At 41.2% G+C, this 21,508-nt stretch overlaps 1 protein-coding gene across 3 annotated transcripts in view; it reads right to left on the bottom strand.

Moving 5' to 3' along the window:
* PRXL2A (peroxiredoxin like 2A) overlaps window positions 1-21,508 on the bottom strand; it is a 228,329-nt gene that overhangs the window by 44,428 nt on the left and 162,393 nt on the right. For all 3 annotated transcript variants that reach the window (XM_085608105.1, XM_085608113.1, XM_085608116.1), the window contains one exon: window positions 16,456-16,635. In XM_085608105.1, coding sequence (XP_085464231.1) covers window positions 16,456-16,627 — 172 coding nt within the window. In that variant the 5' untranslated portion in view covers window positions 16,628-16,635. The remainder of the gene's footprint in view (window positions 1-16,455; window positions 16,636-21,508) is intronic.

Here is a 21,508-nt window from a genome sequence, read left to right as displayed (position 1 = left end):
CCTTCACACGTATGTTTGCCATATCTACCATGCTTACATTTTAGCGCATTACAATATTTAACAAGTGAGATTTTGTGTCAGTGTTGTGCCAAAAAAGTGATGCAACACAGACACAAAATCTGTGCCTCAACTTATACATGTATTTTTTAAAACCCTTCCACAAAGAAATTGGCAACAAGGAGAAACTTGTCAGTAAATCTGTTCTTCTTAATTGGTTGCAAAGTCTGCATTTAAAAATATCTTATGGGGTTAAGACACCTGCTGCAGAGATCTTTGTGTGCCCAGTAAATCTCAGAATAATAATAATGGTAAGATAACTATTGCTGGAAAGATCTGCGTTTGTCTAGTCCCAGTTTTGAATCAAAGTAGCAAGGAGGGTTATTAGGTCTCCTGCAAAGCACATTATGTAACATGCAGATGACAGATTTTTATTTTATGTAAATGGGTAAGTGGTTTACTGCTTTTAACACAGCGATCCTTTAGTTACTTGCAGTTCATAAACTGTAACCCTTCTAATATAGCACAGTGAGCTATGCAGGACATGTGGCTCCTACACCTTGTAACCCTCACTGTCTTATGTAACACACCATGCACATTGAGTTACACACACACATGATTTATTGTACGTGTGATGTAAAGTGCTCTTGCTGGAGCAGGATTTTCTAATGAAAATCTATAGGGTTTTGAAGCTCTGGTTTGTCTATTTGTCATAAGTTAACATTATTAATTATTAATTACTAATTATTTGTTTTGTGTATATGTTTAAACTTACCAACATACTAATAAGAAGAAAACCGACACAAGGGAATGCTTTTGTATTGCTATTTAACAATGTGCATGTTTTATTAAATAAACGTTGCTGAGTGCTGTTTATTTTAAGCACGAAACGCTTTTGAATTAATGCTTTTCTGTGTTGCTAAAGCTAGATAATTACATACACATAAGGGTATTAGTGGGGTTAACACGGTTTAATCACTATGCTGTGGTAACGTTGTTTTTGTCTCTTTTAATTAAGATGGTCCATTTTGGCCTAACCAAACATGTCCGCCGTTTGCAGCCTGGCCTCGAGTGAGAATTTATGATGAGAAGGCCTTGCTGAACACATTTGATCACAGTCCTTGCCTGGTTAAAACTTTCCGTGAGGACAGCAGCAGTTCTGGGCAGGTTTCCAGATGTATTGGACATCCTTGGAGGACAAAGGAACTGTTAAGAAAGAACTCTGAGCATTGTGTCATCGCTGAGGAAATGTGGTTGCTAAAGGATACATTTTTATTTTTGGTTCCTGTTCTGTCTTTTTATTTTTGTGATTTCCTGAGCGGAGATTTTCCAAATGTAGCGATGCTACATCCTTTCCTGCTCGCTCTGCTCAGCGGTTCGGCGGATGTGTAAACATTTAATGTTTCTTTAATATTGCAAGTTTCATTATAAATATACTAGACTAGAGAGGGTCTGCGTTCATTGCATTCGAGATTTTGCTTCCCAAACCTTCGTTGGTGAAGATCGATGCTGAGAGGACGGTGACTTGGGAGATTTCTACTGAGAGACTTGTCCTGATGACCCATTCTGACATTTAGCTAGAATAGGTAATTATGAGAAAATGATTTATTCTGATTAATTTCTTTGACTAATTTTAGATAAAGAATCATAATTTTAAATATGGTGTTGGTGATTATTTCTTGTCAATTATTGAGTACTCTATTTGATTATTGATGTATAGATTGTTTAGATTATGACAATTGCAATAGCTAGGTCTTATCGACCTCGGAGTAGTTGTGTGGTTTAGGAGTTTTCTTTCCACAGGTTCAATGCTGGTAGAGTATTTGAGTGTATGTTAGTGAAATGGGCCCTAGTGTATGGTGAGTGTATGTGCGTGTAACTGTGAAATTACTCTATCCGTGGAAGTAGGGAGATTTTGTACACCCCAATCTGCATCAAGTTCCTGGTAGCAGAGGATGGTTATTGATGATTGTCTCGATCTGATTAGATTGCTTGTACATTAGCTTATTGATTATTGATTATTGGTGATGTTGGTATATGTACTAATACTATATGTTGGAGTCGTCATGTTGAGTTATATGTAGTGCTTCTGGAACTTGGGAGCTAGTAGCAGTTCCGTAGTAGGGCAGAGGGAAGTATATGCTGCTCTCGGGAAAGACGGGATTGTTGGTCCTGTACGTATGCAGGAAAGTCACATTGTCTGGATTCGGAATCAGTGACATTGTTATATGTTACTATTAGAGATATTTCTGGTATATAAGGAGTGCGTATGGTAGTGAAGGTTATCTGTGAAACTCTGGTTTTAAGTCCCAGGGATCCGTAAGGTTCGCCGTTAAAGCTTATCGCGGGAGAAGTAATAGGTATTCTCTGAGCTTGTTTGAGAAACTGGGTAGAAGTAAGCTGCTTGGTTAATGTGTGTTATAATTCTGTAGTAGAGCAGATTGTTCGCTGTTCTCGGGAAAAGCAGGATTCTGTGTGTATGTACTATATTTTCTTGTATGAATGTGCGTGAATGTTCGTATTAGTTGATTGTAAGACTCTTTGGACAAGTCCTAGAGGAAACAGTTAAGGAATGTATGAAAGAATTCCGTTGATTCTTGTGAAATAGATTTTCTTTACTATTCTGTGGTTAGCGAAGCAGACAATGGAGATGTTTATATGTTGTAACTAATAGATTTTGTGGAAAGTTGACACGGAGTCTACTGAGAAATTTTGTAAAGGAGGGGAAGACGAGTGACAAGAGACAGGAGACAGAAGCGACTGCTGACGTCAAACAGACCGCGCTCTGATTGGATATTAGATCAGGATAGTGCTCGCGCTGAGATTGGTGCGTTGGTGTGAGCCGCGCAAGGATTGGAAGAGCTATTCTAGTGACGTAACGTTCCAGGATTGGTGCGTTAGTGTGAGTCGCGCTGTTATTGGTTGAAAAATCATATTGTGCAGTTGTATTACGGAAGGGATTAGAAAGTTTTGGTAAGCGTTAAAATGTATTACCAAGAGGAGAAAAAGAAAAAATCTTTGTTCAGAAAGATTAAAAATTGGTTCGACAAGGATAAAGATGTTAAAACGAGAGAGGGTGAATTGTTACCTCCATCGAAAACGCCTGCATCCTTCATGGCTACGAGATATGGGTATCATACCTGTATATGGTTGGAGAATTGGGTTAGGTATACCAAAGAAGATGGAGTTTTAGCATTTCCAGAACATGGTTCATTTAATCTGGCCTTGTTGAAAAATTTACGGGAAAAGATGTTATGTCTTGACCCAAGACCAAGGCCGACACAGTTCGAGGCTTTAGTGGAATGGGAAGAGGAAGTACATGAGCGAGAGAAACAGAGGTCTGGAGGCAACTATAGGTATATGTTCGGGAGGAGACATGGTCGTGAAACTCATCATGATCGAATGACGAGATGGCGAGATGCTAGTATGTCAGAGGGATTATATCCTGTGAGAACAGTTGAAGAGGGAGCAGAAAGAGTTCCTGAGGCAGAAGTGAGAAGATATGGAGTTAATGAATATGAGGATGAGGTTTTGAATGACATGATTTACAAAAGACCACCTCCATATAGACCGGAACCAGAAGAGAGTACACCAGTTGTTTCTCCGATAAGAGATACAGTGCGTATCATTGAGACAGAAAATGTGACTAGAAGCAGTGGCGAAAATACGAGAGAATTAGCTAGAACTACATCGGAGTTGACTGAAAGGATCAAGGAACTGACAAAAAATCTAGACGCTGTTACGGTACCCGTAACCATAGGTCCGATTATGCCTGTTTTTGATAAGCAGAGGACGGGTGAGAATGGTTTGGTTATTCCATATGTTGGGAATAGATTGACAAGTTTGGCTGGTCCTTCAGGAGATTCAGGAAAAAGGGCAGGAAAATTCAGACATGACACATGTAATGAAGGATTAGAGGAGTCTAATTCAGGACTGGATGCTGGTGAAGCTAGTTGTTCAGGGATGCCAATTTTAGAACCACAGAAGAAGTGGTTCCAGTGAGAAAATCTACTGAAATAACAGCTGAAGATTTGAATGAATGGATGAAAGTTCTTCAAAAGAGGGATAAAGATTCACAAGCAATTGATGTTGCTAGGTTACGTGTAGAATTAGAAGAGCTTTTTGCAGGGACAGTTCCAACAGAAATTCTAAAAAATCATCATGATGGTGAATTATTGTTTATGTGCAAGAATATCACCTGGAGAGCGAGAAATACACATGACAGATTAAGAGCAATAGCAAATGACTATGGAGTTGACATTGATAAAGTGAAAGTTTTGCAGAAGTCTTACAGGATGGATTTCACAGACAAAGATATTGAAAATTTGAATGGTACTGGTAGAACAGGACAGATTAAAGAGATGATCGCTTTATTGCGGAAATGGGGTGATGTTGAGAAGTGGAAGGATAGATGGTACAAAAAGAGAGAAGAATCAGGGGATAGGACTTATTCAGCATTTCCTGTGAGAGAAAAGGAAAAACCAGTGGATACTTATCCTATGAGAGAAATACATGGAGGAGGATATGTACATGTTCGATGGACCAGACAGGATATTTTATCATTTACGAATGATTTCCCTCGATTGAGAGAAAAGCCCGTCGAGTGGTATAGGCAGGTAGACAGGTTTGTGAAATTGTCAAAAGTGCTGTGGATTGACCTGAATAGTCTGTTTGATATAATTGTTCCAGCAGACTTGTGGGCTGAGTGTAAAATAGTTGTGAGTTGGCCTACTGAGGAATATCCAAGAGATCAGAGAACAGGAGCACCAGATCCAGAAGTAATGAGAAAGTATGAGCAGGTGATTGTATACCTGAAAAATAAAGTACCTCCAAAAGAAACAGACTGGGTTAAAATAGATCGAACACATCAGGAAGCAAAAGAATCAGTTCATGCTTTTTACGAGAGGCTGATACTGGCATTTAAGCAATTCAGTGGAGATGAACACCTGGGTGACAAGGATTTGAGTCATTTTGTATACAGATTTGTATATGGCCTGAGACCTGAGATTAGTGAAAGAATTCGTGAGCATACTGTGGATTGGCAGAGTAAGAAAATAGATGAGATTCTGAGACATGCAAAATACTTCAGTGATGAGATTGAAGCAAAACAGAGAAAGCTGAAAGAGAAAGCAATGTGGGCACAAGTGAAAGTTGCGGAAAGACAGGAAGCACAGTTGGTGGAACAGGCGAATAATGCAGGAAATAATGCAGGGAATAGACCTAGGTATGCAGGGAAAGGAAAGGGGAATCTGGAGGAAGCTAAAAAAAAGTTCCCATGTCACAACTGTGGCCAACTGGGACATTGGAGATCTGAATGTACCAATCCACCATTAGTGAATAATGAGGGAAAATCCTTAAATCAACAGGTGCAGAACGAGGGGAATAATCAACAGCAGCAACAGCAGAAAGTTGTGAGACAGCAGAGTCAAGAGCCAAAACCGCCCTTGCCGCAGAATAGAGGAGCACAAAAGTATAATCCGGATTCGGGATTCTACAATGATGAGCAGGTAAACAAACCAAGGCGTTCTAACCAGGTACAACAGTACTTGTTAAAGAATGAAGGGAGTGAGTCTGAGGGTGATTATTGACGGTGCCGAAGAGAGGAGGAAGAGTGCATACTTGGTGCAACTCTAGAAATAGACCAGGCAGGACCATTTGTGGATGGAAAAATAAATGAAGAAGGTGTTACTTTTTTAGTAGACACAGGTGCGACAAGATCAACTGTCAGGTCAACAGATATTAGAAATCTTCCTCTCTCGGATGAAGCAATCCAAGTAGTTGGTGTAGCCAATACACAAATCAGAACACGTCTTACTGAACCAGTAAGAGTACAAATAGGGAAATTCTCAGACATGCACAGATTTATCGTCTGTGACACAAGTCCAGTGAACCTGTTAGGTAGGGATTTGTTATGTAAAATGAACTGTACAATTTTTTGTACACTAGATGGAATAGCTTTTGAAACACCAGATGAGGATGTTTTGTACCGAATGACTCTAGAAAATAGAGAGAGTGAGTTAATTGGTGCATATGCTGTGTTTGATCCGGAGGATTTGCCTCAAGAGCTGAGAGACACAGTGAAAAGGACAGTTTGGGATTTTACTGGAGAGGATGTGGGATTGATGAATAATGTAGATCCTGTGAAAATGTCAGTGAAAGAGGGAATTACTTATCCTAACATTCCTCAGTACAAAATGACACCAGAAATAATTGAGGGAATAACTCCTATAATTGAGAAAATGATTCGGCAGGGAGTTCTGAGAGAACTACTAAGTAGTCCGTGTAATTCACCGATAATGGGGTTAAAGAAGCCTAATGGGAAGTTCAGGATTGTACAGGATTTGAGAAAAGTTAATCAAATTGTGGTGGCATGTTGTCCTATTGTGCCAAATCCATCAGTGATTTTGTATCAGATTCCACATGATGCTGAGTGGTATACAGTGATTGATTTGTGTCATGCTTTCTTTTCAATTCCATTGCATCATGACAGCCAGCCGATTTTTGCATTTAGATTTGGCCAGCGTATTTTAGCATGGTGTCGTATCCCACAGGGGTATACAGAGAGTCCTTCAATATTCAATCAGTTATTGAAAAAGTCATTGGAGAGTTTGATCATGCCTGAAAACTCAGTATTAGTGCAGTATATTGATGACCTACTTGTGGCATCAAAGACACGTGAAGCTTGTGAAGTAGATACTATAGCTTTACTGAATCATCTGGCAGATGGAGGATTAAAAGTATCTCCAGCTAAATTGCAATTCTGCAAGAAAGAGGTGCATTATCTTGGACACAATATTGAGAAAGGTCTGAGAAAAGTGACTGATGACAGGATCAAAATTATCAGGGAAATGAAGGCCCCAAAGACCCAGAGGGAAGTGAGAATGTTCCTGGGAATGGTGGGTTATTGTCGTCAGTGGATAATTAATTTTTCGCTGATAGCAAAGCCACTGATTAAGCTGACTAAAAGTGTGATGACAGACCCATTGGAACTAGATGGGGAACAAATGGAAGCATTTGAAGAGTTAAAAAGCAGAATGTGTGAAGCCCCTGCTTTGGGTATGCCAGATTATGAAAAAGAATTTGAATTGTACTGCAGTGAGAGAAATGGATGTGCACTTTCAGTGTTAATTCAGAAGCATGGATTACTGAGAAGGCCTATTGCGTACTTCTCATCGACACTTGACCCTGTAGCTGTGGGTTTACCAGGTTGTCTGAAATCTGTGGCTGCAACATGCAGAAGCCTAGAACAGAGTGAGGGAATCATAATGGGATATCCTGTAAGGGTATTCGTACCTCATAATGTGGCAATTCTTTTGACGAGAAGCAGAACTCAGTACATGTCACATAGTCGGTTGACTAAATATGAGAAAGTCATTCTGGGAGCATCAAATGTGACTCTTGAGAGATGTGTGAATGTGAATCCAGCGACATTGTTGCCGGATATTGAAAATGTGGGTGTGAAAACAGAAGATGATCACAATTGTTTGGATGTGCTTGATTACTGTACAAAACCGAGACCAGACATAAGGGATCTTCCCTTGCATGAGAGTGATCATGTGTTGTTTGTGGATGGATCATGCTTGAGGAATGATGAGGGTGTGCTATGTGCAGCATATGCAGTGTGTAAGGTTTCAGAAGTAATGGAAGCATCATCATTGAAAGGAGTGAAATCTGCGCAAGTTGCTGAATTAGTTGCATTGACAAAAGCTTGTGAAATTGGGAAAGATTTGAGAACGACTGTGATGACTGATAGTCAGTATGGATTTGGAGTTGTGCATGACTTTGGCCAACTTTGGCTACAAAGAGGTTTCTTGACGTCGAGTGGGACTCCAATAAAGAATGCTGAAGTGATTGGGAAATTACTTGAGGCGATACAGCTGCCTAAAGAATTAGCAGTTGTAAAATGTGCTGCTCATGGACAAGGAGATGATTTTGTGACAGTGGGCAACCGTTATGCAAATGACATTGCTCAATATTGTGCCAAAAATAACCAGTCCATTAATCGGGAACGAGAGAGTGAATTGTCTTTTTGTTCTGTGATGTTTACTAATGTCTTAGAGACGTGGGATGAAGTGAAACAGTTGCAGGATGAGGCAGAGGAAGAAGAAAAGAAAGATTGGATTAAGGCAGGTTGTGCCCCGAGAGAGACAGACCATGTTTGGGTCTATAGAGATGGCAGACCAGTAATGCCGAATTCCATGCTGTCAGCAATGGCAAGGATGTATCATGGCCAGGGACATTTGGGAAGGGATTCAATGATTAGGTCTTTTAAGCAAACCTGGTACAATGCAAAGTTCAGGACAATTGCAGAAAGTATCTGTCAAAGATGTTTGATTTGCCAGCAATTTAACACTGGGAAGAAGACAGTGGTGAGTCTGGGAACAATAGGCAGAGAAGGAGGTCCTTTTACAAGAATGCAGATTGATTTCATTGAAATGCCCCAAGTGAACAGACTGAGATATGTACTAGTGGTAGTCTGTTTGTTTTCAAGATGGGTTGAGGCCTATCCGACTAGGAGAAATGATGGAGTAACAGTGGCAAAGTTACTGTTAAGAGAGTTGATTCCTAGGTACGGATTTCCGGTAACGATTGAGTCTGATAGAGGTGGACACTTCTATAATGAACTCATGAGTTTGATTTGTGAAGCATTAAGCATACAGCAGAAGCTACATTGTGCATACAGACCAGAGGCTTCTGGTGTGGTTGAGCAGATAAATGGCACAATCAAGAACAGGATTGGTAAGATGTGCTTAGCCACTGGCATGAAATGGCCGGATGTCTTGCCTCTAGTGCTAATGACTATTAGATCTACTCCAGATAGAACTACTGGTTTAAGTCCGCACGAAATCATAATTGGACGTGCAATGCGACATGCATATGTACCTGTCAATAAGTTGATGACAATAACTGATGACATGATTTTGGATTACTGTAAAGGCCTGGCTGACGCAGTTCATTCTGTGTTTCACCAGATTGGAGAAGAAGCTACTACACTTGAGAAGAAGCAAGCTCATGATCTGAGTCCAGGAGACTGGGTGAGGATTAAAGTTCACAGGAGAAGAAATTGCTTGGTTCCGAGGTGGGGAAGACCAAGACAAGTCATTTTAACTACGACGACTGCAGTGAAGTGTGCTGGTGTGAAAAACTGGGTGCATGCGAGTCATACTCTGAGAGTTCCAAACCCAAAGGATGGGACTGGTAGAGAGTATTTTGAAGAATCAGATTCCAGTGATGATGAAGACCCAGAACCAGTGAGAAAGAATCAAAGTTCAGGAAAAGAAGCAGAAAAGGCTTCAAGTTCAAGAGAAACATTGAGAATCTCAGAAAGGAGATCAGATTCTGAAAGAGAGCCTGAAGTTCCAAAAAGCAGTGGAGGAAAAGGAAAAGAAAAGAGCAGTTCCACAGAAATTACTCCTGAATCAGAAGAGGAGGAGATTGAAGAACCACTTGAGATTATATCTGAAGAAGTAGGGTCAGAAGAAGATAGAGAGGGACAGATTGCGGAAGACCCCCGAGGAGGTGTAGGGAACACTTCTAATAAGCTAGGTGAAGGGACAAGTAGACAGCAAGAAGATTGCGTGTCGGAGACCCGAGGAGGGAAAGAAGTAGGGAAGTCTCAAATAGTGGTGAAAAAGACTGTGGAGCGAAAGAAAACTGCTTAAGAACAAGAGGCATTTGAAACAGAATCGGATGAAAGTGAGAATGGAAAATCAGAGGGTCGAGTTCTGAGAAAGAGAACTTGGATTGGAGAAAGAAATAATACAGAAACAAGACCGAAAAAGGTCGTAAGAGGAGATTTTTGGCCTAACAACAGAGTAAAGAGGCTGAGATACAGACTGATAAGAGGGAATACATCGAAAGCTGAACAAGTGAATGAAGTGTCGAGTCAAAACGAAGTAAAAAGAAAGGAACAAAAGGAGTCAAGAGAACCGGAGGAAATAAAGAGAATTAGAAGACCCAACCAAAAGTACAGATCACCGGAATGGTCTTATGTGGCACTGTCTGAAGAAGGAGAAGAAGAAACAGTGACTCGAGATAATCCGGAGGGGATCTTGAGAAAAGTGGTTAAGGAAAAGGAAGAATCTGTTGGAATCTTAAAAGTTATCCTGACTGACATTGGAGAAGAGTCAGATGCACAGGATGTTGTTGATGATCTGATACAATTTGATGTTGCTGAAGAAGGAGGAGTGAAAAGTGATGAATATCCAAATTGAGTGAACTGAAGAAATCACTTGGAAAAAGTGAAAAGGAGAAAGTCTGAAATTCAGCTGTCTGAAGTAATCCAAAGCTTGAGAAATTACAGTAGTGGAGTAGTAGAGGCTAAGTCAAAAGACAAGGTCAAAGTAGTAAAATGGCTAACATAGAGAATAATCAAAGTAGATGTGCCTTCTTAAGAAGATGGTGTAGAATGTGCTGCTGTTGTACTGGATTATTAATGCTACTATGGGGTATTTTAGCTTTATTAGTTACATTTAGAGTTTCAATAGGTACATTTGAAATACATACTGAGAATGAGACAAATGTAGAAAAGAATTTGCAAAAAGTAGTTCCAACTAGAATTAGTAATACTTACATGCATAAAGATAGGTCAATTAATGATTTTTCTAGTAATGTTTTTTCAAAGTTGTTATACGAATATGTGAAAACAATGGAAGTAAGGGATTGCTACGTTTGTATGCAATTACCTGCATCCGTTTCAGAGGGTGTTACTTATCACCATTTACCAGCTACGTATGGAATTTCCTGTAGTGTATTAAGTAGTGTTTTTTATTTGTTAGGGAAAATAGATTATAAGATGTCTAACAAAGATAGTATTTTTGGGCACTTGCCAATGAACAAAGAGCTGAATCCAGCTAAAGAAGCTAACATTTTTGGTGAGATTTTTATTGAGAAAGAAGAATTAACATTAGATTACATTTTTAAGAATAATTTAACTTGTAGTTTGGAAGAAGAGGAGAAAGCTTTCCTGAACATGGTGGAGGAAAGGAGATTGAGTATGCATGAAAAGGCAGGGAAATATAAAGTGAGTGAGACAATTTGGGACATTGAGATGGGAAAAGAATTGAGAAATGGAGCTAGTCCAACTTTAGCTTTAGATGCACCACAGAAGGGTAAGCTGTGCATTACAAGAGGGAAATCCCAATATGATACATATTTTGTTGGGACTAGTGAATGTCATGATACATACTTCATTGCAACAGGATGGGGTTTCAGAGGTGGAGAAGATACAATTTTTCCAGGAGTGTATTATGTTTGTGGGAACAAGGCTTATTACAAGTTGCCTGACCATTGGTATGGCACGTGTTATGTGGGCCTGGTTTTTCCAAAGATTTTTCATATAGATAGAATAGAAGATGTAGAACATATTAATTTACTAATGCGCTTCAAGAGGGAAACTTGGTCTGAAATTGTGGGTGACATTTTTGGAGCTTTAATTCCAGCAGTGGGAATTTCTTTAAATGCTAATGGGATTCGGAAACTGTCAACAGTGGTGGATCGCTTATCGACAAATACCGCTGGAGGGTTTCTTTTGGTGAATACGGAATTAATTGCCGTACGTGCCATGTCTATGCAAAATAGACTTGCTCTTGATATTTTATTGGCTAAGGAGGGTGGAGTTTGTGGAATGCTGAAAGTTCAACATTGTTGCACTTACATTCCAGACGAAAGCAAAGACCTGAAGGTCTATATCAAAAATATTACTGATTTGCATGAAGAATTAGTACCACTTGAAGCTGAAAGTATCTGGACTAAAATAGCTAATAAGGTGATAGCTGTTAAGAGTTTTATTGCAAAAATAGGTAGTACTATTATAGGTAAGATATTGTGTCCTTTAACTTGTATAATTGTTGCTTTATTGATATTGAGATTGGTGTGTTTGTGTTGTAAAAACAGGGGAGGGAAAAAGAAATTAATTAAAAGAAACAATGAAAAGAGAAATAAAAGGTTGAAAAGAGAACCACAAGAAATTGAATTAGAAGAATTAAGGGAGAGTGTCTACTTAGAAACAAAGAGGGATGATGAAAGAGTGTCTGGTGTGTAGTGTTGTGTAAGGAGGAAAAAGACATTTCCAATTTCTCCTAAAATGGGACTAAATTTTCACTAAATTCTTTTTTTTGGGTTATTTGGTGATAAAATCACCAAAGGGGGGATTGCTGGAGCAGGATTTTCTAATGAAAATCTATAGGGTTTTGAAGCTCTGGTTTGTCTATGTGTCATAAGTTAACATTATTAATTACTAATTATTTGTTTTGTGTATATGTTTAAACTTACCAACATACTAATAAGAAGAAAACCGACACGAGGGAATGCTTTTGTATTGCTATTTAACAATGTGCATGCTTTATTAAATAAACGTTGCTGAGTGCTGTTTATTTTAAGCACGAAACGCTTTTGAATTAATGCTTTTCTGTGTTGCTAAAGCTAGATAATTACATACACATAAGGGTATTAGTGGGGTTAACACTGTTTAATCACTATGCTGTGGTAACGTTGTTTTTGTCTCTTTTAATTAAGATGGTCCATTTTGGCCTAACCAAACATGTCCGCCGTTTGCAGCCTGGCCTCGAGTGAGAATTTGTGATGAGAAGGCCTTGCTGAACACATTTGATCACAGTCCTTGCCTGGTTAAAACTTTCCGTGAGGACAGCAGCAGTTCTGGGCAGGTTTCCAGATGTATTGGACAGCCTTGGAGGACAAAGGAACTGTTAAGAAAGAACTCTGAGCATTGTGTCATCGCTGAGGAAATGTGGTTGCTAAAGGATACATTTTTATTTTTGGTTCCTGTTCTGTCTTTTTATTTTTGTAATTTCCTGAGCGGAGATTTTCCAAATGTAGCGATGCTACATCCTTTCCTGCTCGCTCTGCTCAGCGGTTCGGCGGATGTGTAAACATTTAATGTTTCTTTAATATTGCAAGTTTCATTATAAATATACTAGACTAGAGAGGGTCTGCGTTCATTGCATTCAAGATTTTGCTTCCCAAACCTTCGTTGGTGAAGATCGATGCTGAGAGGACGGCGACTTGGGAGATTTCTACTGAGAGACTTGTCCTGATGACCCATTCTGACATTTAGCTAGAATAGGTAATTATGAGAAAATGATTTATTCTGATTAATTTCTTTGACTAATTTTAGATAAAGAATCATAATTTTAAATATGGTGTTGGTGATTATTTCTTGTCAATTATTGAGTACTCTATTTGATTATTGATGTATAGATTGTTTAGATTATGACAATTGCAATAGCTAGGTCTTATCGACCTCGGTGTAGTTGTGGGGTTTAGGAGTTTTCTTTCCACAGGTTCAATGCTGGTAGAGTATTTGAGTGTATGTTAGTGAAATGGGCCCTAGTGTATGGGGAGTGTATGTGCGTGTAACTGTGAAATTACTCTATCCGTGGAAGTGGGGAGATTTTGTACACCCCAATCTGCATCACTCTGACACCCTGCAATGGGATGAGGAGTAGCACTATAGCGCTATGAAAGAAATAAAACAAAACAGTGGTATTTATATGGTTATTTATGTCAATACTGGGACAGAACACCTGACATGTTAACAGTGCATACATATCTCATATACAGGGACTGAACAAAGTGAAAAACATGCCTCTCTTAAGTACCTGTGAACAATAAACTATGAGCCTCTGTTTCCCCCCTCATTGCATTTCGGCATGAGGCTCCAGATAGCTCCCAGCAAGGATACTCCACAAAATGGAGCTTGGTGGCCCCCTAACTTCGGCCTTTGTTTTGGGCCCAGTTGGAATTTGATAGGCTCCCTTGACTTCCTGCACGCTGCTGCTCTGAATGAAAGCAGACAACATGCAGGCGCTGTTGAATGCGTCTGAAAATGATACCGGGACAAGTTTAGCATCTTTCTGTGGGTGTCCAACCTCTTGGCAGGGTAAACGGACACGTCTACCCTCATCTGGGTGAAAGTGCTCTGGGACATGGGTGCTGCGCTGCTACCAGCAGCTGTCAATGCAGAGTCTGGAAGCTCAGGGACAGGAATGACCAACCTGTACGCCAGCCTGCTGCCACACACCACCAACACTGCGTCGGTCCCAAGAGATGGGGTTTTCAGCAACTAAAGTCCACTCCAAGTGGACAACTAGTGCTCTTCTGATGTCCAAGGCTGCATCCCACGAGAACATGGGTATCTTTAGTGATACCTCCTGAACCACAGTCATTAGCCCAGGAGAAGTGTGGACTACAGCTGTGTTACCCTCAGTAAATCACTTGCAGGATCGAGGTAAATGTAGTAAAACCTGTGGTAACTTTGCTAACACACATTATTCCAAATTTACGGGCTGAAAAAAAGCAACTTATGGGTAATCCTGGAACTCATGACCACAATAAAGTCTTCAGCTGGTAACCTGGATTTTAGTGGCTTTCTGCATATTTATTGGCTTTCTGCATAAGGAACGGACACGGTGAGCTGCTGGACATTGCTTCCATTTTTCTAACACAAGGAAAAAACGGCCTGTTTAAAAACGGCTTGTTTGGGCCTGCTTACCACAAACTTTTTACAATAAAAGATGTCATCCACTGCCAGAGACCGGACACCATACTTTTTTTGCATGAGGTGCTAAGAAGAAGAGCAAACTGCTGCTACCAGCAAGGAAGAGCAACATTTTTAGACCTAGGGCTGGATCGGGAACATTAGAAAAGCACCATTTTTCAAATACATTGTCTAAGTGCTTTCCAGGCTTGATCACGTAAACCCACCTTGACCTAAAAACAATCCCCTGACTTGTTCTCCCCAGGTCAATGCCAATACCCGTGAACTAGCAGTCATGCATTTGACCACCTAGTTTTGCATAATTGTACATAAACATTTCGCACTTCTTTTTTATATATCCCTTTTTTACTTACACTATCAGTATTTCTTCGCATTCAATTTTTTTGAGCACCAGTCAGTTTTTATCTGCAAATTCATTTTTTGTATATATTTAGAAAAAATGTGAACAAAGACCAACTAGGCTTTTCACAAAGGTTACCCACACTTGTGTGTAATTTACATGTGTAATTCACTCTACAATTTTGAGTGTTTTTACACCTCAGATTTTGTGACTAGCCAAAAGCGGTAAAGTTACTTAAAAGCGAAAGACTTACACTTTTCCACACCCTGAAAAAGGCAGTTGAGGCAGATTTACTAGTGTAATTTACTAATGGTAAAAAGAAACAGTTTTACGTCCAGCACCACACACAGCCAACCTCTGATCCTGCAACATCATCCCCCAAGAAAATAATGGGGACACAGACTTAAGACTCACACATAGAAAATAATGTCACTTTAACCCCTTCCCTGCTCATGACGGAACCGTTCCGTCATGAGCCACGGTTGGCGTGTGCTCATGACGGAACGGTTCCGTCATGACAATCCTGTCGGCGGCCGCTCCGCCTGCGCGGCGCTGTTTCCCCGCCTGTGCGGGGCGACAACGCAAATGGGCGGAGTCATGACGGAACCGTTCCGTCATGAGCACAGCTCAACTGTGGCTCATGACGGAGCGGCTCCGTCATGAGCACAGGCCCACCGCGCTGCCCCCCTGCCCCCCCCAGCGCTGCAGCGGAATGTCCGCAGCAGCGAAGGGGTTAAATTATTTAAAATAGTTTAAAATGTAAATAAATACAATTTAATTCTAAAAAATGTTAAGAATGTTTGCTTTGATTTGATAAATTAATGTGACATTCCTTATTATTACAATATAATGAAACTAATTTCAAATATTTCCTTTACATCACTGTTAAAAATTATTAATGTATACATTTTTCTACTTACTGTGGGAATTTCTTTTTTAATTTAAACTTCAGAAAAATAATTGCAATTTAATATATTTGAATTCTTTAAAGATTTAATTTAAAATTAAGTTAATGGAGCTGTAGCATTGTTTTCTTTTGCTCTACATATACAATAATTATTTGCCATTGCTTTATAATAATATTTAAACTACAAATAGTTTTACTAATTTATGATAAAGTTTAATAAACCTTTTTTGGTTTTTTAAATAATGTTCCTTATTTTTATCATAGGGAGATCTCCACCCCCACTGTGGAGTTTCCCTACAGTAAAGTATGGGGAAAAATACAATAATAATTACCAAGTGGTAAGATTACAAACAGGGATGTAGACCTTCCCTCAAAGGAGTGAAAAACTTGGCAGTATAATTGGACTGTTAGTCAATCCCTATTTGATATTTCAACATTTATCATGCTCTATCAGTTATTTAGCCAATTATATCCAATGAGTAATTTTGAAATTAACTATTTTCCAATTAGTTATTTTTCCAATAACCACACCCAATAAATTATTCCATTAATAAGCAAACCACAACAATGACAATGTTTGCTAAGCTCAACACAACCGATACTCCATCTAAAGTTGTGCGTATTTTTCCAATGATAGTTAAAACTGTGATCTTAAGCAAATTAACACATGCACTATTCGTGGATGATTCTTACCTCCATCAATACATTTCAGCTCTGCGTTCTGCAGATACTCCAGTGTGGCCTTCTCTGGCTTGGACAGGAACCAGTCGGTGTTAGCAACCATTATACCAGCTGCAGCGGCTCCCAGGGCCCCTAAGCCGATCGTCCAGAGGACCATGGTGATGAATTCTAGGTCCAAGAACATACATGCGTCTATGAAAAATGAAAAGATGTAGAAGGTGATGAATGCAACTGCAAGGCAGCTTAAAGACTTAACAGATGTACGGTACACACCGGCAAACAGTATGCAAATCAATTTTACATTATTTTTTCATCCCAAATGTATTTTCATTCTCACTTGTAATTTACAGCACTTGGATTTAAAATGAAAATTATTACAGAAAGGATTATAGATACTAGAAGGTTATCAATTTCAGAGATATTTGGAAACATGTTATTCATTTAAGGGCCCAGGGCAAAATCACAAAGAAATCTAACATTTTGTGAATCAGACTATTATGCCAAGTATCTGCACAGATTTATGCATTTCTAACAATTCACAAATTACGAAATTCACCATGATGGAATTCATATCTGCTGGTGCTGTGATTTGCGGCAACAAATCTTTTTCAGAAGGGTTTTTGTAAATTTCTTAGAGTACGATTCAGTTGTGTAAATTCAGACGCTGTAGGTTTCGGATAATTCTTAAATGTCACAAATATCCTTTTCGGTTGGCCTACCCATAGAAAAAAATCTGTGTTAAGACTTTTGTTAGACCTGTCATCCTCCGCGTGGTTTCCCCCCCGCCCCCCAACGTTTGGCCTTCAACCCTCCTGTTTTGCTGAATTTGTTTTTGCTGACATTAGGGCTCTGCGCACCGTACCACTGCTCACCAAAGCTAAAGTGCTTTTGCTCTCTCTATAAAACATGATAGAAATGGCTTACACCCAATTGGTATATTTCATTTACTTATAAGTCCCTAGTAAAGAGGTACTACATGTGACCGGGCTAGAAAATTAAATGCTACTATCGGGCCTTCAGCAGTGATTTGCCCCCCACTTGAGTTGCCCTTTAAAAGTAGGACATGTACTTTTACGTTTTGAGCTGTCATGTTGAGCTTTTCGTCTAGGGTGATCCCTTGATTTTTTGCATGGTCTGTGGGTGTTGGGTCTAGCTCTGACGGCCACCAGGTTGAGTTCTTGTTGCTGAAGACCAGTACTTCTGTCTTGTCGAAGGTGAGCTGCAGCCACTTGGTTCGCTTCCAGTCTGCTACCGTGGTCATGCAGTTGGTGAAGTTGGTTCTGGCGGTGGTTGTTTTGTTCATCAGGGAGAAGATGAGCTGGGTGTCATTGGTGTAGGAGATAACAGTGATATCTTGTGATTGGATTATGTTGGCGATCTGTGTCATGTATAAATTGAAACGGGTAGGGCTGAGAGACGATCCCAGTGGAACGCGACACATCAATCACTTGGTCTCTGATGTGAAGGGTGGCAGCCAGACCCTATGGGTTCTTCCCGTGAGGAAGGAACAGATTCATTTGAGAGTAGGTATGACAATCTAGTGGAGTCTTCTGATGAGGGTGTTATGGCAGAAAGTTTTGAAGACTGCAGGGAGATCGAGAAGGAGGAGGGCCGCTGTTTCTCCTCGTCCAGTATGATTCGAATGTCAGTGACCGCAAAGAGTGCTGTTTCGGTGCTGTGGTCCTTTCTGAATCCTGTTTGAGTGTTGTCTAGAAGATGGTGAAGTTCGAGGTTGTAACACAATGTGTAACATGGTGGCCATGGATTCCATTTTGTGTGCACAACTACATTTTGTGCTTTTTTAATGTAGCTACAGGATGGGAATGTTTTCATTCTTCACAGCACTTCACAGCACAGAGTAAAACAGTTTCTGAAACATGTAGTGTGGGATGTGCAGTTGATATCGCTCACAAGCGTGAGAGAGGAATGTACTGTCCTGCCTCGGAGCAAATATTGGAGCCAGGCCAGCTCCTGTGGGTGACCTCAATGCAGACTGGTGTGGCCAGCTTTGATTTCGGAGTCAAAGGAAGGAAGGGGGAGAGAGTTCTAGAAATCTCTCCTTGAGTTGAGTAAAGGTATTAAAGATGGCCGTGCTGGGCAGAATGTTGAAGACACTCCATCGGTGATGTATACTAAGTTTTGATTTCTTGCTTTGTATCTATATATTTGATATGCTTGGTTAATTTAATTTGTCATCTGGGAAAGTGCAGTAATAAATATATTTTGTCTGCCTCTTAAAAGTGGTGCATTAATAAAGGCATTTGCTTCATTATGACTGTGTACTCATAAATTAATTTGCCTCATTTTGAAAGTGCATTGACAACTTAATTGGCCTCATTGTGAGAGTGCTAAGTTCCTTTTTCTAAGAGTGTCCTATTGTTTCAAGTCTGAAGCAACACAGCGGTGGGTTGGGAGTTGCTTGCTTTCTCGATCCCTTTGGCTGGATAGGAAAGCCCGGAGATGGGTCGGAAGTGACTCAGTTGATTTGGATGAGCTGTGGGCTGCTTAAGAATGGCATTGATTTCTACAATTTTCCATTTATCCGGGAAAGTGAAGGAGGTGATGATGTGGGTCAGGGTGGTGCTGATTGGCGATGTTCCCAGGTTGTAGATGCAGTCGGAGCATGGGTCAGTTGGGGCCACTGAGTGGATGGTCTGCATAATTGCCGCTGTGTTGTTTCTGGTGAGGGTTATCCATTCGGTCAGCTGGTCATCTTGGTTGCTGGTGGGTAGGTTAGTAATGAGATCTCTGGGGTTGGGTTGGTGTGGGAAGCTGCATTAGATTTACGCAATTTTGCTGTGGAAGAAGTTGGATAGGTTTTCGCGGAGCATTCGGGAGGCAGCGATGTTAGTGACAGTGAAAGTGCTAGGTAAAATCCTTCACAATCAAGAAGCTCTCCTTGCACCTGTTGGCGCTTCCTTCAATGCAGTCCACTGTTGCTTTTTTCTTAGTCTCTTATTTGCTGATGACAGAGTCTGAGTGCAGCCTTGTGGGTAGTTCTGTTGATGGGGCTCTGGCTGGCTCTCCCTTTCCTTTCAGCTGTTTACAATGTCATTTGGTGTCTCGGAGGTCTGTGTACCACTTGGCCTGCTTGTATGATCTACTATGCTTGTTGGGTTTGATGGGTGCAAGAGAGTCTGCACAGTTCTTGATCCAGTTGTTGATGTCCTTGTCGAGGCTACCTGTGGTGCTAGGTTGATCCATGCTGAGGGTGCTGAGCCAGTTTGTTTCTGTGACTTTGCCCCAGCTCGGGCTTGGAAAGCTCAACCTGGTAGGGGTGCTGACATGTGGCCTGTTGATTTCAAATTGGATGATGGAGTGGTCGGTCCATATGAGCGGTGTGGTGGAGTTGTATATGATGATGTCACTTGTGGTGAAGATGGGGTCCAGTGTCTGTCCTGACATGTGTGGCAGTTCTGGGACGAGCTGGGTGAGTCCGATGTTGCTTAAGCTTTCGAGGAGTGCGGTGGAGCAGGGGTCATTTTGGTCTTCCAGGTGAAAGTTTAGGAGAATGTAGGTCCAGGAGTGGATGGTGAACGGATCGATGAAGTTGGCGATGAGGTTGGTGAAGGTGGCTCATGGCTCGGGTGACTGGTAGGTGAGGGCTGCTTTCAGGGTGAAGTTTTCTGAGATTTGTACCTTGGAAGTGCAGAAGTTCCATGCATGGGGTAGCATTCTCTGTGGATATTGTGTATTTGATTGATTCCTTGTAGATGACATTGAGTCCTCCTCCAGGCTTGTGAAGGTAGTACTGTTGAGCGATCTTGTAGCATGCTGGAATTGCCATTGCAATGTCAGGAGTCAATGAGGCATTGAATCACGTCTCTGTGTTAAAGAGGATGTCGGGTGCATCCATACTCAGCAGGTCCCATATTTTGGTTGTATGTTTGCTGCGTGATTGTGTGCTGAGAATCATGCATGCGAGTGGGTGCTGATGTGTGTATTTGCTGTGGTGTGTTGTGTAGGCATTGTTGGTGCTTGTGTTGTATGTGTGTGTGTGTTGGGAGGGGGTGTTGAGGGCATTATTAGTATTTGCGTGGGGGGTGTGGGTCTGTGGCTGCTTGAGAATCAGCAGTGGGCGCAGGTAAAGGCTCCTACCGTGGTGTGAGGCACGGCACGGCAACAGTTGGGCGGATGGCATCTAGGGTCTAACGACCAAGGACTGCTGAGGAGTACCGCTGGGAGGTGATAGGATGAGGGTTCCTGGCGCTGGGCATGGTCCAGGCACGGACAGGCACAGATGAGCTGCACACATACAATGGGCGTCCTGGTTGCAGCTGCCATTAAGTAATTCCTGGGAGGGGGGAGTGCAGGGTGATGCGCAATTTCCTGTGCTGATAGGAAAATCTAAAGAACTGTAATTAAAAGCCCTTTTTAATGGTAAAGTCACATTTTTTATTACAATTCTGAAAATGGGACTTTTAAAAAGTTATAATGGTCTTGTCCCAACCATTTGGTGCCTGCAGCCTTATCCTAAATCACATGACTAGGTGCCGGTGAAACAAAGGGAAGATAGGTGTTGGCAGTGACGGGCCACGCTGAGGTAACAAGGGAGAGGAGCTGTCACCTACCACACTTGCAGAACACAAAAGCTCTGCCTGAGCACTCTCACAAAGGGTTTGAGACCCCAGGCAAGCTGGGGCCAGGAGAGGGAGGAAGAGGGAGGAAGAGGATGTCTGACACCTGGGGGACTCTAAAAGCCTCCTCTACATCAAAGTGGGCACGAGGTATAAATATTGGACCCAACTCCTCAGTACACTTCTGGACCTTTGGAAGACACTGCCAGGAGTAAGGACGGCTTTGCTGCTGATAGGACTGCCACTCTGCTGGACTGCTGCCCTGCTGCTCTATTGCTTGGATGAGGACAGGACCTGCAACCCTGAACCCAGGCCCCCGGAGTGTATCCAAGCACTAGTTGGCTGGCCTCCTGATCAGAAGCCTCAGGGACAGAACAGGCTTCCACTACTCAAATCCAGCACCTGGGCTCTGCCATCTGTAAGTCCTGCCATCCAAAGTGGTGCCATTCCAGTCCAGGACCCTTGGAAGTGGGCCTGAAGGTGTGCTG

This window comes from Triturus cristatus, chromosome 1_2 (assembly GCF_964204655.1).
Source record: "Triturus cristatus chromosome 1_2, aTriCri1.1, whole genome shotgun sequence".
NCBI classification, from domain to species: Eukaryota; Metazoa; Chordata; class Amphibia; order Caudata; family Salamandridae; genus Triturus; species Triturus cristatus.
This window is presented reverse-complemented; position numbering and strand designations above follow the sequence as displayed.